The sequence below is a fragment of the Pleurodeles waltl genome, chromosome 2_1 (genome assembly GCF_031143425.1).
Source record: "Pleurodeles waltl isolate 20211129_DDA chromosome 2_1, aPleWal1.hap1.20221129, whole genome shotgun sequence".
Taxonomy (NCBI): Eukaryota; Metazoa; Chordata; class Amphibia; order Caudata; family Salamandridae; genus Pleurodeles; species Pleurodeles waltl.
The window spans coordinates 293,102,607-293,123,346 of NC_090438.1; the positions used below are offsets into that span (position 1 = coordinate 293,102,607).

General features: G+C 44.8%; 1 protein-coding gene across 1 annotated transcript in view; it reads left to right on the plus strand.

The window, feature by feature from the left end:
- GPC3 (glypican 3) overlaps nt 1–20,740 on the plus strand; it is a 3,152,357-nt gene that overhangs the window by 1,982,435 nt on the left and 1,149,182 nt on the right. Inside the window, exon 5 of the mRNA XM_069206010.1 lies at nt 12,818–12,943. Coding sequence (XP_069062111.1) covers nt 12,818–12,943 — 126 coding nt within the window. The remainder of the gene's footprint in view (nt 1–12,817; nt 12,944–20,740) is intronic.

Here is a 20,740-nt window from a genome sequence, read left to right on the forward strand (position 1 = left end):
CAGGCGAGTGATGTGGGGTTCTTTTTCAAGGCTAAGTCACTGGATGGTTTGGTGAAGGGTACTTTGGTTAATTCATGTGAGGGGCTGAGTGATGTAATTGCTGGAGAGCATATGTCTAGTCCTTATTTTCCAGAGCTACGCCAACACCAGTTGGAGTGTGAGTGCTCTCACCCCAGGGAACTTACACTGGAGGCAGACCTCTGGGTGAGTACCAGATAGTCTGAAGAGGCATTTGGGGGTGCTCCTGAGGGGAGTGGTCAAGGTATTTCCCAACCAGGTGAGGTAGGGAAAGATTGCAGTGTCCCAGGTAGGTCCCAGTGTAGTGGGATGGGTGAGGGACCCCATGCCCAGTCTCAGGAGAGGGAAAGGGGATGGGCTGAGGGCCAAGGTGCCTGAGATCCGGTCCCAGGTTCTGGAGGTTTCCGTGAGGGAACACCAGGAGGGGAACCTAGCCTGTACCGTAGGGCCATCTGTTGCGGGAGACCCCACAGTTTAGGAGAAGTTCGGGAGCGGCTGTAGCCAGCGTCCCACCAGTTCTGGTGTCTGGCAGTACCACTCCTACTGAGGGGTGCAGAAGTCCAGACAGAGGGTTGAGAGGGGGTTGCGGACCCCAGTGGAGAACCTTGAGGGTAAGGGGTCAGCTCTGAGAGCAGAGCCCCCCAAGAATGACCTTGGTGAGACCATTTCTGGGCTGGGGAGAATCCAGACTCTGCCAGATGGTCAGGAGACCTGCGACAGCCAGACTCTTTTGTTGCCCTTGGGGATGGTGTCCCCCCAAAGAAGTCCTGGTGTGCCAGGCAATGGATCAACTGCAGGGTGGTGACTCTGGGTTGAATGATCAGGTTCAGGGGGTAAACTCTGACCTGATGTGGAGTAGGTGTGCTCCTAAGGAAGTCCTGGTGTGCCAGGCAGTGGTTCAACCACAGGGTGGTGACTCTGGGTTGGATGACCAGGTTCAGAGGGTAAACTCTGACCTCTTGAGGGGTAGGTGTGCCCCCCCTGGAAGTTTTGGGTTGCCGGGCAGTGGTCCAGTCTGAGGATCCAGACCCTGGACTAGAGGATCAGGTGCAGGTGCAGGGGGCAACCCCTGACATGAAGGCAGGGCGGTTTGTCCAGTCACCCCCTGGTGTGATTTCTAGGTGTATTCTCCCTGAAGGGGGGTGCAGAAGCCTGAGAGTCGGGCAGGGGAGAGAGAGACTCACCCCTGACTCCAGTGCAATCTAAGGGTACAGACCCTGGATTAGAAGGCCAGGTTCAGGGTGTCCCCCCTGACCTGGAGGAAGGGGCTACTGCTAACAGTTTCCCTACCGTGTTGTCTTCTGGGTGGGCCACTCCTAGTGGGGCGGTGCAGGACCCCAGAAGGGAGAGTAGGGGGAGGGAAACCTCACCCCTGGCCCTGGTCCAACCTGAATGTACAGACCCCAAGTTGAAGGACCAGTCGCAGGTTAACATCCCTGCACTGGTGAAAGAATTGTGCAGGACTGCTTCTACAAGCACCCTGACAATTTGTTACACTGGCGGTGCCGCTCCTGCAGGGAACGTACAGAGCCCCAGAGGGGAGGACCTGGGTCAGATTGTCATCCCTGACCTGGTGGAAGGGAGAGTAGTAAAAGGGTGCCAGGCACCTGGGGCTACCGCCCCCACTTTTCACAGTCACAGTGGCTGGAGAGGCCAGAGTTGGGCTCTCATCCCTGACAGTTGTCAGGGGTCACTGTTGCTTGCTGTCCTGGTGGACAGAGTTGCCCCTGGGGGGGGGGATGAGAGTCACACACCAGGGGTGGAGTGGGCAACACCACTGTGTTGGCCCTGGTGGTACTATCTGCCCATTTGGATACATCTGTAAGCAAAGTAAAGTTAGGTGCTGCACAGATGGTATCTGCAGATGTGGAGAAGGGTTCCCCATGGGTTAGCTTAGTGGGCCCTGAGAGTATGGACAGAGGGATCCAACTGGAGTCAGGAAGGCGTAGAACTGGAACATGCCCCTGCTGTTGTGGGCCTGGGTCCTTGTTCTATCGCCCCAATCAGGGAAGTACATCAAGGTATTGATTGTTCTCCCCTGGCTTTAGGGTGGTAGGGGGTCATGTTGGACTTTTTTGCTGATGCAGGGTTATCCCCAATCTTTTTGCCTCCTGCCTCCTATTTTTTCTGACCTGTTGCTGTTGGCTTTTGATCTCTGAGCACTCTACCACTGCTAACCAGTGCTAAAGTGCTTATGCTCTCTGTGTAAATTGTATTGTTGATTAGTTTATCCATGCTTGGCATAATTGATTTACTAGTAAGTCCCTAGTAAAGTGCACTATAGACTCCCAGGGCCTGTAAATCAAATGCTATTAGTGGGCTTGCATCACTGGTTGTGCCACCCACATAAGTAGCTCTGTAAACATGTCGCAGACCTGCCACTGCAGTGTCTGTGTGTGCAGTTTTTAACTATAAATTTTACTTGGCAAGTGTACCCACCTGCCAGGCCTAAACCTTCCCTTTTCTTACATGTAAGACACCCCTAAGGTACGCCCTAGGGAGCCCCAAAGGCAGGGTGCAGTGTGTGGTTAAGGTAGGACATATAGGGGGTCATTACAACACTGGCGGTACAAGACCGCCAGGACTGTAATGACGGAAGCACCGCCAACAGGCTGGCGGTGCTTCCCAGGTCATTACGGCTGCGGCGGCGGTTTCCCGCCACAATAGCCCCGGCGGTAGTAATCCGCCAGGGCAGCGCTGCTAGCAGCGCTGCCCAGGAGATTACAAGTCCCCCTAGCCCCAACCTTTTCCTGGCGGTTTGAACTGCCAGGAAAAGGCTGGCGGTACGGGGAGTCGCGGGGCCCCTGGGGTCCCCGTGCAGCTTTTCACTGTCTGCAACTGCACCCGTCGCACATCCGCAACACCGCCGGCTCCATTTGGAGCCGGCTCCTGTGTTGCGGCCGAGATCACTGGTGGGCCGGCGGGCGGAAACTATGTTTCCGCCCGCCGGCCCAGCGGGGATCTCCATATGGCCGCGGCGGGGGTGCCAAGGTCGTAATTAGGGCCATAGTGATGTGTTTTATATGTCCTGACAGTGCAATATTGTTAAATTGTTTTTCACTGTTGCAGGGCCTGTCCCCCTCATAGGTTAACATGGGGGCTACCTTTAAATCTGATTAAAGTGTAGATTCCCATTGGGAATGGACATGTGGAGGTTAGGGTATCTGAGCTCACAATTTAAAAATACATCTTTTAGTAAAGTGGATTTTAAGATTGTGTGTTTGTGTGTTTGAAAGTGCCACTTTTAGAAAGTGAGCATTTTCTTACTTATACCATTGCTGTGACTCTGCCTGTTTGTGGATTCCCTGTATGGGTCAGTTTGACAGTTGGGCTGGTTGCACCTCACACTAGACTGTGACACAAAGGGAGCTGGGGTGTAGACTGCATTTCCTGATGAGCCATCTGTGCTAGGAGGGAGGGGAGGAGGGGTCACTCACACCTGAAAGGGCTGTGCCTGCCCTCACACAATACAGTCTCCAACTCCCTGGTGAGTATCTGGGACCTGGCCTGGGAAAGGCAGGATTTCACATTCAAAAGACACTTTACTTTGAAGTAGGCCTACTTCAAAGGAGAAATGGGGTATAAGAAGGGCACCCAAAACCACAGACTTTAGAAACACTTCTGGAAACCAAGAGGAACCCCTGCCTGGAGAAGAGCTGAAGAGCTAAGGAAGAAGAGCTGCCCTGCCAGTGACTATTTTTCTAAACCTGTGTTGTGTCATTTTGTAGTGTTTTCATTATGTTACTGTGTGTGTAGGTACAAATACTTTACACCTAGCACTCTGAAGTTAAGCCTACTGCTCGTACCGAGCTACCAAGGGGGTGAGCGGGGGTTAGCTGAGGGTGATTCTCTTTTACCCTGACTAGAGTGAGGGTCCTTGCTTGGACAGGGGGTAACCTGACTGCCAACCAAAGGCACCATTTCTAACACCAATAATAAGGAAAAGGGACATGAGTGGAAACCCTTACCTTATCAACTTTCTCCAGAGCCAATAGCACGTGTGCAGAGTTCAAATTAATCATGAGACAGGAATCAGAATTAGCAATTAAGGGCTGTAAATCTGGGTCCGCTGTGGACACATGTCTCCAGCAATCTTGGGGAAAGCTCTTAGTGTCATTAATCCTGTTTTTCAATTATTCTCTGACCCATGCTGACTTTTCTGAATAATAGACTTGTCCAATGGTAAAACCTTTATTGAAGTGAAGAAGGCCTCAGTGGATCTGAGAAACATACCCAATTCAGACCCATTCACTACTACTAGCCCCAGCCAAAATGTTCTAAAAATTAGTTAATGTCCAACTCATGGAATATGTATAAAGGTTCATATTTCTTAGTTAGGCTTCAGACTCAGGCATTGCATTGAATCACCCATTTTGGAAGTTTCGGAATCCATCAGAATAACATTAGACAAGGTCATGTACACTGTTGTGATCCTGTTGAATCTGTCTGCTACATTCAACACTGTCACATACCCTTCTGTCCAGCATATGGCCGAGCTGGGTATTTGTGGTAGGGTGTTATGTTAGTTTCAATCTGTTCTTCAAAACAGGAAACAGGTAGTCACATTGGGACACTTTAGTTCAGATGCTTAGATATGGGGTCCCCCAGGGATCCTCTTTGCGCCTGACTTTGTTTAATATCTACATGACCCCCTTGAACACTCTTATTGAATCTTTTGGGGTCAAAGTCATTGCGTGTGATACCCAAATAATTTGATCTTTAAATAAGGACTCTCAAGGAGTTGAATAGAGTTTTTAAATTGTGTTTTTTGACCACATGATTGCAAGGAGGAATAACTCTCATTTAAGATGCAATGCTGACAAAGCCAAAATTCTTCCATTTGGCAGGAACATCATCTCCTTGGCTGCAGACTGGTGGCCTGAAGGGCCTGCCAAATTCCCTCTTCCTACTTTCCTGGCGAAGAATTTGGGGTTTAAGTGTGATTCAGATCTTTCTTTTCATTGCTATATTTTGGCGTTGGCAGTCATGTTTCACTTGCTCAAAATACTCCTGATTGGACTATTGCAATAATCTTTTAATAGGGTTACCAAATTATTTATCAACAAAATGCAGCAGTCCGACTTCTTTTTACATTATCTTGCAGGTCCTCTGTCTTATTGCATGAAGCAATTACACTGATTGCCAGTACAGAAACAGATTTTGTTTACATCTTTGGTTACACCTTTCAGCACTCTCGTTTTCACTGGTCAGAAATATCTCTAAGACGGTTACCCAATACATCAGAGACCATTAAGCCTGACTAACACCAACCTGCTGTATCCAACAAATTTCAGACTGGCCACCAGAAGAAGCAGAACCTTCTCTGTGTTAGCGTGGAGAGCTGGGAATCAGCTTCCCCTTTTTTCAAATTAGAGGAAAGTGATCTGGTTTTCAGGAAATGTTTAGAACATGACTGTTTTCCTCTTTGTGAGTTGCCCCCAGATCTTTTGGTTATCTGTTACAGTTGATTTTTTGGCTAGCACTTCAATGTCCCTTCGGTCAGCAGTGCGCTTTATAAATCCAATTTCATTCATTCATTCAACTTTCAGTCCTCAGAGGTAAACATATTTTGCTTAGAGGTCCTTGGATGAGCAGATGTGTCAAGCGTTCTATGTGAAACACATTCACGCAAAAAGTCTGTAGTGAAAAATATTGCATAGATTCAAAATAAATTTATTTGAAAGGAAAAGGCTTTCCAGGACAATTTACCTAAGGGTAATGGTAAAAACATATTGGATAAAAAGAATAAATGGCCGGACATAGCTACAAATAAAGCACAAGATAATAGTAGGGGTGGGTGGAACTCGTGGAGTTATGTGAAAATTCCATGAGATTCCATGGAATTCTGCAAGCAGGTGGAAATCAGCAGGTCACACTGCCTGTGCTGATTTTTTTTTAGCACCAAGAGCTTGTTCCATGCTGAAAAATCAGTGTGAAGAGCACAACACAAATGACATCATTTTAATGGCTAGGATGCCCTGCGTATTCTGGTTTAGTGTTTTGCCTCATTCATGTATAATTTAGATATGTTAACCAGGTTCGGGAAGTCACATATAATGGCCTTTTGCCAGGCAGGAGAAATCTGTCGTCCCTAAGGTTGCAAGATCTTTCCCTGAGCTCTGGGCAGAATTTTAGTTACCTGAGTGTTACCTTTGATTTTTCCAGTTCTTGGCAACCCCAGGTTAACAAAGTGTGCATGAAACTAGATCTTGGTTAGAGGGAAGTCAAGGGCCTTATCTCCCCTTACATTGAGATTTATAATCTGAGTACATTCGCGCAGCCACATATGAAGCAGGTGCATGGGGGTACCATAATCTTCCCCAATTCAGGTGAAAGAAAACAGGATCTGCAGGCGGCTTTTGAATCTTTTGCCAAGTAGCTCCCACTTTATCCTACACTCTGAACTTAACTTGGAATATGTCTCAGATACAATTAAAGTGGCCCTGCTTCTGCTTTGGGTGAGAATGTGGTCTAATACTGAAGCAGATTTTAATAGAAAAGTAATTCTAGACTGACTTGGCTTAGACAAGGTCCTCTCAATCCCCCGGTTGAAATATGTAAGTCCTTTTCTGACATTGGTCTCCCTGAAATCTTTACTGCTCTGGCCAATGTAAATAAAACATAATAAGAGGCGGGTAAAGACCCGCCAAAGACAGTTCAGCTTCTCCCAAAGAACAGAGGAGGTTTTTAGTATGCAGTCGGTGCGTAACTATTGTATTTCAGAGGCAACAGGAGAGCTGGCATTTTCTCTAACTCTGGACTTCCTTGGTGGGAGAGGTCTCTCCTTTTCAGATTTAGGGCAGGCACTGTGTGGTGTCTTTTGTGTTTCTCTGATGGAGCGAAGGCTTGGGATAGCAGTATACCAGCTTGTCCTTGAGACCGGTTGGTTGAGCAATCTCTGTTGCATTTTATGTTCTTTTATAAATTCTATTGTTTTTTTTCAATTCTGCCTTAAGCATATTTCGAAACCACTTGCCTTCAAGAAATGTAGGGATGCCTTAGATATCTCCAGATGCTAGCCAGCCTGACATCTGTTTCAGTGTTTGTTGTTTCCTCAAAATGTCTATTACGAGTAGGAAATTGATGGAGGAATAATGGTAGCGGTGCAGCTCATCGCACTTCATTGCAGCAGTTATTATTGTACCTTAACTTTTTTTTAACCAATCTGGCATCATCGTTTAAACGTTTGTGCTATACTTTATTGTATCTTTGTGAAAAATTTTATTTTGCTCTTTTATGATCTTTATTTAAAGATCGAAATAAAGATATTTTGATTTTATTTTATTTGAGGTGAGTATTGTTTTTTCACTATTTGACTAGTATTAGCACACTACTTTATCACGTGTACGAATATTATGAGAATAGTTTTAACATTGTTCTATGTCTAATGTTTTCTATACTCAATGATTAACATAGAATTTTGCAAATAATACACTTAAAGATCACAAACACCCTTGCAGTGTTCAATAGCATGTGTAGTTTATTTTATAAAATTTATGTTTTGGTCTATCAACATTTCCCTACTAATCACAAGCATGTTCAATATTAATGTAAAACATATACACTCAAAATGTAGGACTGTGGGGTGTTCATTTACCTAAGGCCCAAGATTCAACAGACCATAAGTCTAATCTTTTCACCAACACAGCCAGGAGAAGCTTCACCAGCAGAAACAAGACCGTTTTCAGACTCTTAATTATGCAGATACTTCATTATTTGTGACATAGTAAAATGCCATGTTTGAGGCAGAGAACAATGTGTGCTAAAGTCTAAATAAAGACAGTGTCCAGGATGTTCCGGAGTAAGTTGGGCACACTTTTGCCATATATATTAGTGTATTGTAGAGAGTGTTTGTTCAAAAACATTGATTACAGAGTATATACCACTGTCAACTCGGCCCTCACTGCCCACAATGCCTTCAGTGTGGAATATTGTCAACACCTTCTCTTCCTAGGGAAAGTGTTTGAGAAGCCTGTAAGACCTACCATCTGCCCACACAGCATGCTGGTGGAGCCAGACATAGAGGGAAGTTGTTCCACTTCTTGTGGATGTCATTCTTTAAGCATCACACATTGGATTCAGCATTCATACTGTCAGATATTTTGGCCCTGATTCATGGTGGTGCTCTGCACCTGAGCCACATGAGCGCCAGGCAACTGCGGCTTAATCCTTACAATTTAATCCAGAATTTCAGCGTGCTCATTTTCAAGAAAGGGAGTGGCTGTTCGCCATTGACATTCTCTGTCCCAGTGGCTCATTCATTACACTATGGCAGTGGCAACTCTTGATATAGCTGATAATGTTCCGTCTCACCAATGTTGACTGACATATGACTGAATATGGAGGTAGGTTGAACTCCCAATGAAGGAGGGAAGGGCCACTGACAGATGTCTCTCTGTTGTTGCATTTGGCGCAATGATGGACAATAGCTAATAAGATGATTGTCATCTGCTCCTCTGGTGGACAAGAATGTTATGCAAGATGGAGGCACATTGGCCCATCTAACAAACTCTAAATAAAGCTCCTAGTCCATTAAGGGTGTAGTACTCGATAGGTGAAGTTCATCCCAGATAGGGTAGTGCTCATAATGGGGTTTAGGTTTCTTGGGAAGTGCAGTGGTGGTTCTCCCTAGGAGCAACCCAGGTTCCTTTTACAACGCAGAGTGCGTACCATTCAGAGGGACAACATTATATAAGAAATGGGATTTGATTAAGAATGTGAAGGTAGGTCCATTAACATCAGAGGTCTGGACATCCACCCTTTAAAGAGTAAAGGCAATTTATCCACAGTGGCGTAATAAAAGCCCCCACAGCCCCCATGTGCAGTGGGCTCTGAGATCCAGGGACCCCCCTCAGCACAGTACTCTGGCCTGAGAACTCCTGCGTGAATCTGGAGGGGGGCCTCTATGTACCGTACAGGGGGGCCTCCTCAAGTTTTGTTACAGCACTGTTTATACACTTAAGAAAGTGAGTGGGGACATTTGAGTGAGTGGTTGAAACCCCTTCAGCAAAACAAATCCATACATGGTGGCTGTATGATTTTCTTCTTCAGGATGTGGTCATAACAGAACAAATCAGTGAATTTCTCACATTCAATGATGTGGGAGAGAGCTGCCTAGTGGCATTGGATGCCCTTGCAGCGGTGAAATTGATATTTCAAATCTGGAAAAAAGTTTCTCAGACCATTTGTACTTTAGGTATGATTTCAATGTTGATTGTTTTTCCAAACCTGGAATTCAAATTAACAGTAATTAAATATATTATTTTATTAAAAACATGTAGCAAACCTCATGAACTGAGTGATAAAAGAACATGGAAATGATCTATCCTACTCTCCAGCTTTAATAACCAACCCTCCAGCATCACTAATACTTCCATTTAAGAGCGTTGCCTCCCTGGCTAAGAGCCAGCAGCTGAAATTTAAAACAATATTATGCTATTGTTTTATTTTTCAGCTGCTGGCTCAGCCAGCAGGTGCAGGGAGGGGCAGTTCATGACAGGGGGAAAGATGGGGAGTGGAGTGCACCAAGTGCGCATGTGTGTTTGGTGGGCCATCCTAGGCTAGACAAACTGACATGCGCACTTAGGTTTTTCCAACCCGGCTGTTTCCACTGCAAAATGCAGTGTCTAGCATGAGAACAGTGCCAGGTTTGCATGGGGAGCCTGTGCTGGTGTCCCAGGGACTGCTGAGACACCAGGAGACAAGAGGAGCAATGCAGCAAGTGGCGGCGTGGAAAAGGTAAGTTTTCTTTTTTTCACATGTTTTTTTTATTTACAACCTCCCCCACCCTGCCCACCCGCCCCACCCACTACTCCCCTTGAGATTTGTGGTGGCTGCCGCTGGTGGGGACAACATAGTCTTTGCAGATCAGATGAGTATGGTGTCTGATTACAGCAGTGAACATTCTGGTGTTTAAAACTGATAACACAAGGAAAACCATGCACATGGGCATAGATTACCTAGCATCTACATACTGCCTTAATGCTGCATTTGTGTGGAGTACACATACAGAAACAATGTTATATCCATTGTCAAAAATATTTTAGCTGCTTGAAACTCAACATTTATAATATTATTAGTAAAATCTTTCAATGCCTTTAATGTTTTGTAGTACAGATAATTAGTGGTTGCAAGCAGTATTTACTGGCCATTGTTGAATAACCAGAGTTGTTTGCATCTCGTAAACAAAGTAAATGATGGGCATATTTTGACTTTTATCTAAACCCATCTATTATGAATTCCTCAATTAAAAACAATTGTAACTATGTACTATGAGCAGGCTCAACTTAACGTCAGTTTCATGGCTAAATCTAGTTTGCATGATTGCATGACCTTTGAGTAAACACAACCTTGTCTCTCTTCTACAGGTTTGTAGAGTAGTGGGGAAAATTACTGCTTCAATTTTGAAAAATTGTGTTTTTGGAACCAGTGTCTTCCCTTGGCAAAGCATTTGGTCCTAGCTGAGGCACTGGGGGTGCAGTGGCTGAGGTGTATGGTTATAGATCTTTGCAGTTGTGTCCTCTTAAAGTACAGGGATCATTATTATGAGTGGCAGTTAAATGACTCTTGTTATTAAAGTATATTGTGGCATGATCCAAAGGACAGTTTGCATGAATGTTGCTGTAAGGAGCACCCTTCTTTGTGTAGTTGGTGGCAGATTTGTCTCTGTGTGCCATTTCCTGCGAATCCTCCAACATATGAGCATCTGAATCTAATATTGGCCTTTCTAGCTTCTATACGATCTGCTCTGCTGTCCACTTATTCTCATAGTTGAGCACCAAGTGGTGTTAAATGAACATTTTAACCATGTATTTCTCATTTGCTTGTTGATTGTGTGACTGTATGTGTGGTGTGCTATCTAATTGTTGTGTACATGTATAGATTTCAAATTGCAGCTGGCTTGACACCGTGAGGCTTTTTGCAATGTGCACAGGGGATTTTACATGAGTGGGAGTAGGTATGTGCCAGTCTAAGGTACTGAAAGCTGCATCATTTTTTAGTTATAGTGTTCACATGTAAGTGCCTGCATATTGTAATTTGTGCTTTCCAACTAGATGGCATTATGGTGGTGTTCGAGTGTCCATGTGTGGCAGGGCAAGTTAACCAACTCAAAGTACCCAAGCTTTTGAACTTGGATTCCTCCTTGGCAAATAGTGCCTTCACACGAGCAACTCAAAGAAAAGGGCATCAGGGCTATATCTGCATTCCCGAACTGTTGTAATTAAATATCTCAGTTGGCCCATTATAATTAAATCCTTTTGGCATAGGGACATTGAAAAGCATGTTGAAAAGCCTACCTTTAACAATAGGTAAGTCACCTGTAAGTGATACCTTGGAGTTCACAAAACCTAGGTTTTTCATGTGTAAAATAGAGGGTTGCGAAAAATGGAGTTGACATGTTTCTGCAGTAATTGATAACAAAAGTATTACAGGTGGATATGGCTGAAACAGCCTTTCCATATTGTCAAGGTCTGCTTTGAGAATAAAAGCAATATTTTTGCACGTTGACTTTGCGAAGGATTAGCATGAGGTATAATAGATATATTTACAAAAAAGGTTTTGGTGAACATAGATTTATTGAGGTATATAGCCCAAAAATGATGTTATAACAGCTGTTGAGCACTGCATGAAGCCTAGGCAGTTAGTAAATTGGTTCTACCAGCCTCCTCCTCTTCTAGAGGCAGAGGGACAAGGTGCTGATTTTAGAGGTGAAATACATGACCTTAGTGGCTAGGATTACTTGACTTCTCTCACGCATTTCGTTACAAAGATTCAGACTCCTGCCAGACCATGGAATCCAGCACACCACCCTTGTGGAGCCTGATGTATCTCTCAGCTTTGCCCTGAAAAGTAATCCAAATTTTACTGTGCCACCAGAAAAAGATGGCAAGGTGATCCCAACAGTAAAGTAACTTCCATTGGGTATGGATTTCAAGTTGCTCCTGCTCTGAGCTTTTGTAATCAAGATTGAACATGTCAATAGGACCCTAACTTCATCATATCTGGTGTAGTTTAGCTGTTATTGACCATTGCTCCCAGTCTTGTCCGGCTGGAGAATTTTACCAACAATTTATGGACTAATGGCCTGATTACGACCTTGACTGGGGATTACTCTCCATATTACAAGTTCCACAGGATATAATAGAACTTGCAATTTGGCAGGCGGGATATCTGTCATGTTTGGAACAGATTAATCCCCTCTGCCAAAGTCGTAATCAGGCCCTAAGTCCTAAGGTCAAACTATTGACTGGGGTGATTTGATAGACTCTATCTGACTTGTGATTGGGATAAAAAGGGTACTTATCTCCAAGTTACCTACGTCCATGTTTGATAAATTAGGGGTGCTTTTTGACATTTTCTTCAGATATTCTTATTTCATCCTTGCATTATCCGATTTTATCATTTTGATCATGTTTCACTTTTTACGTTTTTCTCCTTTTACTAAATTGGTTTTGAAATGTTACTGTTTGGTTTCTTGACTTTAGTGCTGTTCCCATTTAAATACTTTACTTGCATTTCTTTGAGAAACGGCTGTAACTTTTGTGCCGTGGCTGCTTGAGTCAAATAAGCATTTCTCAGTAAAACTACATTTGCCCATCAAGGTAGGGGATTACTATCATTATGATAATGCATACCTTCCTACCCCCTAGTTAAAAATCTAACATTATACACACATCTATTAAACTCAATGCTTAGTGATCTTTAAATTTGGCAATATAGTGATGATTTTTTTAATTGTTAACATCAGATCTAACTGCATGTATTTAAGTAACATTTGGACTTTTGCCTTTGGTTCTAGGGAATTCATTCTAAAATTGAAATCCCACAGCAACTTTTACAGTAGCCTACCAGCAAAGATTTGCAGGCACACCTCAGTAGTTTGGAATGACACAGACTGCTGGAATGGTCAAGGAACAGTTGAAAGGTAAGGATTTCTAAATTGATTTTACATTTATGTCTAGGTAAACATAATTGATCATGTATAGGAAGGTATGAAGATTTTGGCACAGTCACAGACTTAATTTTGAAACAGCAGTTGTCTAATCTAATTGAAGATTGAGAAAAAACATTAGGGGCCTCATTATGATCATGGTGGTCAGACCACCGGACTGCCAATACAATGGAGGGGAGGTGGCTGCCAGGCTGGCAGCCTCCCGACCACGTATTATGATGTTTCTGCCCATCTTGCTGGTGGAAACAGTGCAACGGCATTGGCTTCGACTCTCAGAGAGAGCCCAGGCCAATGCCAATTCACACAGCACACTCAGAATGTGCACTGTTTGCCGTGGCATATAGTGCTCATTCTGAGTGTGCTGCCAGGGGGCCCCTGCACTGCCCCCGACATGGTCATGGGCAGTGCAGGGGCCTCCCTGTTGCCCCCAACTCTGCCTTTCTGCCACATTTGCATGATGGTGACACCGCCATGAAAAGGTAGGCAGAAAGAAAAGTCCTGAGCAGGACGGCGGTGCCGAACTCAGCACTGCTGTGGCTGACCACGAGTCCCACCTCTGCCAACTCATTGGGATTTCTGATCCTGGCGGTGGCAGTGGTGTGTTGTCGGTCCGACCGCCAGCATCGTAATGTGGAGGCAGTCTGACCTCCACCGCGGGTACGACATGGAACACCGTACTCGTAATGAGGCCTTCCTAACGTTTTGCACCAAAGATATTGGCATTTGTCATACTTATGTACAACAACGCACACTAGTTCCCAACCTAAACTTCTATGAGGTGGCATGGTCAGCCAAGTGATGGATGCACAAGCAGGTACATCCCTCACCCATAAAAATGCCCATACTTCTGCACCTGACATTTTCTACAATAGATGTGAGTACTATGGTGCAGGGGAAGGTGTAACATCTGCAGGGGGCAAATAAGTGTTATTTGTGCATGGTTGTTCTCTTTATGTTAATGCTCATGAAGGCAACCAGTGTTGATCATTATTTTTTCTATCCTTTTATCATGGGTGAAAATTATCTATTTTTTTCACATTGTCAGGCTTTGTTAGGAGGATGATGGTAACACTCCATAAAAAACGTCTAAAGGATGATGGTAATACGCCATAAAAGGGTGAAACCTGAATAATTACATTGGTGGAGAACCGATGCGTTTATATTAAAGTTGGACATTTTAATGTATAACCTTTTGTATAATAATGTATGCTGTTTAATGCCCGAATTGTTATCCAAACCCTTAGAAAATAATTTGAGAATTGTTTTAGGAAAAGGATTAAGGATCTGAAATGTATATGTTTTTCTAAGTTTGAATATTTCGTGAAGAAATTACAGATACTGCTTAGAATTTTTGTTAAATGTGGGAACGGACAAATATGTGTCCTTTTCAAGAGTTATCAAAAAGTTTGACCTGTTGGTTAAGCAAGGTGTGCAATTATTTGACTGAAAGCAATGAAATACGATAAGCATATTCATGTTTTTTAAAAATATATAATTAGACAGTCCTGGATGTGTGTGGTACACCTTTCTCAGACAGAAATAATCACAAATGTACTAATTCAGAATTTATTTTGAACATTTAGAGCAGACAGCCTCGCCACCACTACACAGAACAAACATTCATGTAGGTTTGACACACTTTTCAGCATCATAAAATGTGGCATATTTCTTGTCTAAATGTATCCTCAGATTCACTGCTGTCTGAAATATGATGTTACAGTGCCAGTTTCATTCAAAATTATTTTGCTTAAAAATGGCGATATACTTTGACTTGAAAGAACCCACTGTGTAACCCGATGCTAAAATTGATTAGAGGCGTCATTGGAATTAAATTTGTTGGGTTTCTTCCCCAAATAACTTTTAAAAAATGTCCCCGAAAGTAAACTTAGTCAGGTACTGATTCACTAAGGCTACAAAAACATCACAAATAATTCTTAGTGAAAATATAAATTAGCTCAATCTAGGGTAATTCTCACCTAGTTCAGTAGTTGCACATGTTCAATTTTAAAAACTTGCTTAAATGAATTTGATGTTATTCCGTAAAACATTATACAAAAGAAGTTCTTTTAGACTAAATTGTAATTCATTACTTGCAGGGTACTAAAATCCGATCACATATTTTTTTTTCTAAGTCTTTTTATGGAAAGCATAACCATAAATGTACTCTTCGACCACCGCCCAGCCAATGGCAATACAGCATCATTTTGAGTCAAACTTATACAAACTTCAAGTGGTAAAGGAGTAGAGAGTTTCCATTCATATCAGAGTACAAATAGGTCCAAGCCTTGTCACACCTCAACAAACCCTCTTCTCCCTCTTCAGAACCCCAAATTCGAAAAGGGGGAAGCCACCTCCAAGCATCCCACTGCAACAAATTTCCCAAGTAACAATAGGCATCCACTCACCCAGTTATTCATAAAGACACAACAAAAGAAAATGCCCCCTTAATGGAGAAAAACCAGAGCCATCCAACAAGGGTGAAGGGTAGTATGTGGCAGGCCGTCACTCAACATAATATTAACAGGCTTCCATTTCACTTTGTATAACAAATGAGTGCCATTCATGCTGCTCACCAATCATTCCATGGCAAGAATAGGCCAAAGCCTCTTTTACCACTGGGTGAGAGGAGGACACTCTGACTGTTTCCGATTGTAAGCAATAGTCAGCTTAGCAGCACCCAAGCATTGTAATGCCATAAGCCATTTCTCATGGCCTTCCACTTAATGGGCTACATACCTAAAAGTATCACCTCTTGCATAGAGGAAATGGTGTGACCCTCATAGGGATGTGATTGTTTGCTCAGCTCAACTTCTTCCCGGAAAGGACAACTCTTGGGGCATGCTAGATATGCAGTGCCTCTCCCAGCACTCCACAATCTCACCAACATCTAGTTAAAAAGAAAAACTGTAAACTTTGCACTTGTATAGCGCACTACTCACCCGTTAGGGTCCCAAGGAACTGTACGCATACCGCTGTGGAACCCCTCCTTGCTTTTCCCTGTGAGGTGCCCCCTCCTGGACAGCCCCAGGCATCCAAGCGCTGTGAGGTCTGTTGTGGAGATTAAGCAAGCTATTGCCCAGAGTTACAGAGTGGGATTCATTAATTAGATTAGGCACCAAAGCAAGAATTATCTGGTGCAAGGAAATTGAGACCAAGACCAGCTGAGGTGCGAATTGAACCCTGGTCCCAGGCCAGATCTCTGCATCAGGGTCTGCCACTCTAACCATTGTGCCACACTTCTCCAATACTAGGTGAAGTATTATGGGACATGTAGTGTAATCAGGGGGGTGTACAGTGCCATCCATACAACGCTTTGTAGTGAAAATCCCTACTCAAAGTTGATATGGAGGCGGAACGAATATTCCTCCCCAACCGTTCCCAATGCTTTGAATCATTTCCTCAGAACCCACTCCCATTTTGTATTTTATGTTGATGCAACTAGGGCCTTTTGTGTCAATAGTAGTTGATAGAAGATATTTTCTTTCCACTGCCTGCCATTGCTGAACTTATTTTTGTTGGCTTTTAGGACTCCATGCACCTTTTCCTTTCTGACAAGTGGTAAAATGCTTATGCTCTCTCCCATAAACATGGCAAAAGTGGAGTACGCCTGATTGATACATTTAGGTGCTCATTACGACTTTAGAGGTCTAAGCAGAAGACCGACGTCTTTGCATGGGCCAAAGTACCACCAGTGTCGCCGGTCTCATGACATCCGTATTACGAGTCACAAACTGCAAACCTTCCAAAATCAGCCAAAAATCTGACTCCGTCGGCTTGACCGAGGGAGGGAGAGAGGCAGTTCCACTGGCAGCACCGCCACACTGGCAACGTCCTGCCCCCCAAATTATGACCCACAAATCAGCACAGCGGTCTTTGCACAGCAGTAATCCATTAGCGATCTGAACCGCCACAATCAAAAACTCAACTCCACCAGAACACAACACCACATTGGACAGTACGAATGCCCCACACCTGACACACATACACGCACCACCACACCTGCTCACTGCACTATATAACACACCCTCACACACCCCTATAATCCTTTGCATCCTGAATTACACACAGAGAAATGGAAGAAGGCTCAAAGAAAAGACACTGCACCTGGGTACCATAGGCACCACCACAACTAACATGCAACACACACTACACAACTGCACCCCTGCGCACAACAAACATGTTGCCACTGCACACAACCACCACATACCACAATCAGACCAAACTACAGAACCCCACCTCACCAAATAGCACACCCTGCACCCCTGCACATTAAACACCCCTCCACCAACAACACATCCACCATGTCATGACAGAAATACCCACGATTCACAGAAGTGTTGAGGGTCATGGTAGATGAAATCGTTAGAGTGAAGCCACAGCTGTTTGGAGCACAGGTCCAGCATACGTCCATAGCCAGGAAAACAGAGTTATGGCAGAGGATTGTCAACAGGGTGAACTCAGTGGGAAACCATCCATGCACAAGGTAGGACCTCAGGAAGAGGTGGAATGACCTACGGGGGAAGGTCCAATCCATGGCGGCAAGACACCAGATAGCCATCAACAAGACTGGCGGTGGACCACCACCTCCTCCCCCAGAGTTAACATCGTGGGAGGGGAAGGTCTTGGCCATCCTAAACCCAGAGGGCCTGACTGATATCAGGAGGACTGGACTCTGGTAAGTCAACAACACTCCCTGTGCTCCATGTACTCCTGAACAGCATGTACCCCCACCACCCTCACCCTCTCACAGCACCCTTACCTGCACCAGTCCACCCTGAACTCAATACCCTCCCTTCCATGCCACACCTCCCACTATCACTAATCCCACAGTGGCCCACCAAGTGCACAGATATCTCCAGCTGTGGCAAGTACTACAACTACCACAAAGCAACACTCCCCACCCTAGTATAACGGTTAATTCCACTCCACATTAGGAAACCTTCACGTATAACCATGTCACCTCCTTCACCTACAGGATACTTGGACTGCTCACTAGTACATGACAATGACAGCATCGATGACCACAACCTACTATACTACAAGCACACAACAGCACTATCCATCAGCCCCCAAACATTGCCAGTGGTCAATCAGCTGTCATTGCCATAACTGGAAAGCATGTCAAGGCTATGATTGCACACACCATGGGTACAACCAGTACATTTCAACAATGTAAGACACTTCTCCTCCATCCACAGGTATCCCTACCGCTGCCACCCAGCAGAGGTTGCCAGAGGCGGACAGTCAGCCCCTGGAATTAGGCCTAATTGAGGACAACAATTCTGAATGTCTGGAAGGGGACGCCTCACCTGGTCCATCCGGGATTACTGGTCAGTCCATCACCACCAGCATCACCCTGCCCACATCTGAGTTCCCCATCTCTGTGGATACTACAGCACAGGAAACCCCTCCTCCCCAAACCTGTGTCCCAAGAACAGATCAATCTATAGTGTGCCCCACAATACAGGGACCTGAGTTGACCCCTAACATCTAAGACAATGAAGATGCTAGTGTCAGTGGGAGTGGGCACACTTTGCCAGAGTCACAGGCACAGGGGGCACGGGGCAGTGGGAGGGCAACTATAGGACAAGGGTTGAGGTACCAACAGGACACGACTGTCCAGGAGGCCATATCCAGAGTCCTGGGAGCATACCAGCAATCACAGGAAAGGATGGGTCAAATTCTGACAACCTGGCAGGAGAACCAGAGGCTGCAGAGGGAATACCACCAAGAGGCCATGCAGCAGTTGCAGGCACACAGTGCCATCATGGCCTCCATTTGTGGGGTGCTCACAGAACTCACAGCATCCTGCATGCATCCCCCATCCACCAGCAGGCCCCTACCAATAGCCAATCAACACCTCTACCATCTACATCTGCCACAGCTACTGCAATGGAGGCCCAGCCAGAGGACCCACAGGGTAGGAGCACACCTGCCCCTGCAGCTGAGGTTCCCTTCATGCAAACAAGGTTGAACATCCAGGCATCCTGCAGGACCTGAGCCCAAGACTAAAAACACAGCCAGAAAGTGAACTCTCTGCTGAACATTCTCCCTTGCGTGCCACTGAGACACTCAGTTGACTGTCCAATGCCAAAACTCCATTTCCTCTTGGCCCTTGGAGACTGGACCAGTGAAGCCAACAGCTGGGCCACCTACTCTGATGCTTTCAAACCCCATGACCCCACTCCTCAATAAATGCTTGCTGAATCACAATAACACATTTCAGGACAGTCATGGCATATATGTCATCATTTTCACCAGTACCATTTAATGTGAAAGATGTCAATATAAATTCACATATAGGTGTCAAAAAGTCTTACAGATGGACAGTTGTGGCTGGAATGTCCAGCAGGTTGGTCATGACATCCTTCCTGTACTGTAATCCTATGCCAAGGGTGCCAACAGTTGAGTCAGAAAGCAGAGTGTAACTACACATCTGACCTGAAGATAGAACAAGATAGGGTAAAACTTCAATGATGTCTCCCGTGTTGCCCATCCAATACACATACAGGACATTATGTAATCCACAGGAATCACGTTGCAGTGGGGAGATCACCAAATATCTACATGGTAGGTCTGTAGGTCACACACATGCAGAGAAAAAGTACCATTCCTCATAGCTAACATAACCATCAGAAAACCTAGGTAGGTACCAGATATCAGCTTTGGGAACAGAGTGAATGGGTAGCTGGACTGTCATGTGATAGGATTGAGCAAGGCCATAAATATCCAAACTGCAGTCATGAAACCATGCAACATGGGAAACCCTATGCTGAAGTCATGCAATGCCAACAGCAAGTACCACATGGCTTTGGGAGTATAGCAGTTACACCTCCCCTGATGGTAAGTCAGCATCCCATCAAAATGCTTAACACAGAGGGATGGATGTAGTGCACTCATATTCCATGATGCTAGACCGAAGGAGGGACCTTATCACTAGGCAGACAGAGTTAGAGGTCCCAATAACTTTAGACCACACATACCTGGCATTCAGTGGAAGATTTGCAGAATCAACTCAATCCTAGAGTCAGCTGCATCCTCCTCATCTGACTTCTCTTCACTTTCAGAGTCATCATCCTGAGCCACTGGCCCAATTGCCACCTCCTCCTCATCTCACAGAGGAATGTGTCTTCTCGGGGTACTTTGCTGTCACATGGGATATGTATTGGTCGGCAAGACACACCACTTGCACATTGATTGAATAGTGATTCTTCCTGTTGACTTGCTCATTGGCTCTGGGAGGAACTAAAGTGGTCAATGGCCCCTATTACATGTGGAATGTGTGCAATGTCATAAAAGTCAGACTTCACAATGTACTGATCAGCACATTGTGGGAACCCAATGTAACTGTTCAAGTGCTTGAGTAAGGCATCCAGTACATCCTGTTACACGAAACTGAATATCGGCTGTGACATTCCTGCAGCCAGTCCCACTGTCACTTGAAAAGATCCTGAGGCGAGGCAATGCAGGACAGATAACACATGTACTGTTGGGAGGATATCAGGGCATCTGTTTCAGTGTCATTACTAAAGTGCACCATAGAAGTGGTAAACAGGACAAGTTATGTAAGGTATTTGAAACCTGACACAGGGAAACAGTAATTCACATACTACACAACTGAGACATCCTAGCTGTCAATTCCATTGCTATACTTGTCACAAGGGGTCTCTACAGAGATGGAAGTCAGACATAGTAAACTTGTCCCTAAGTCGGATACAGTTATAAAACGTCCACACATTGAAACAATTATACATCAGACACTTTGGCAGG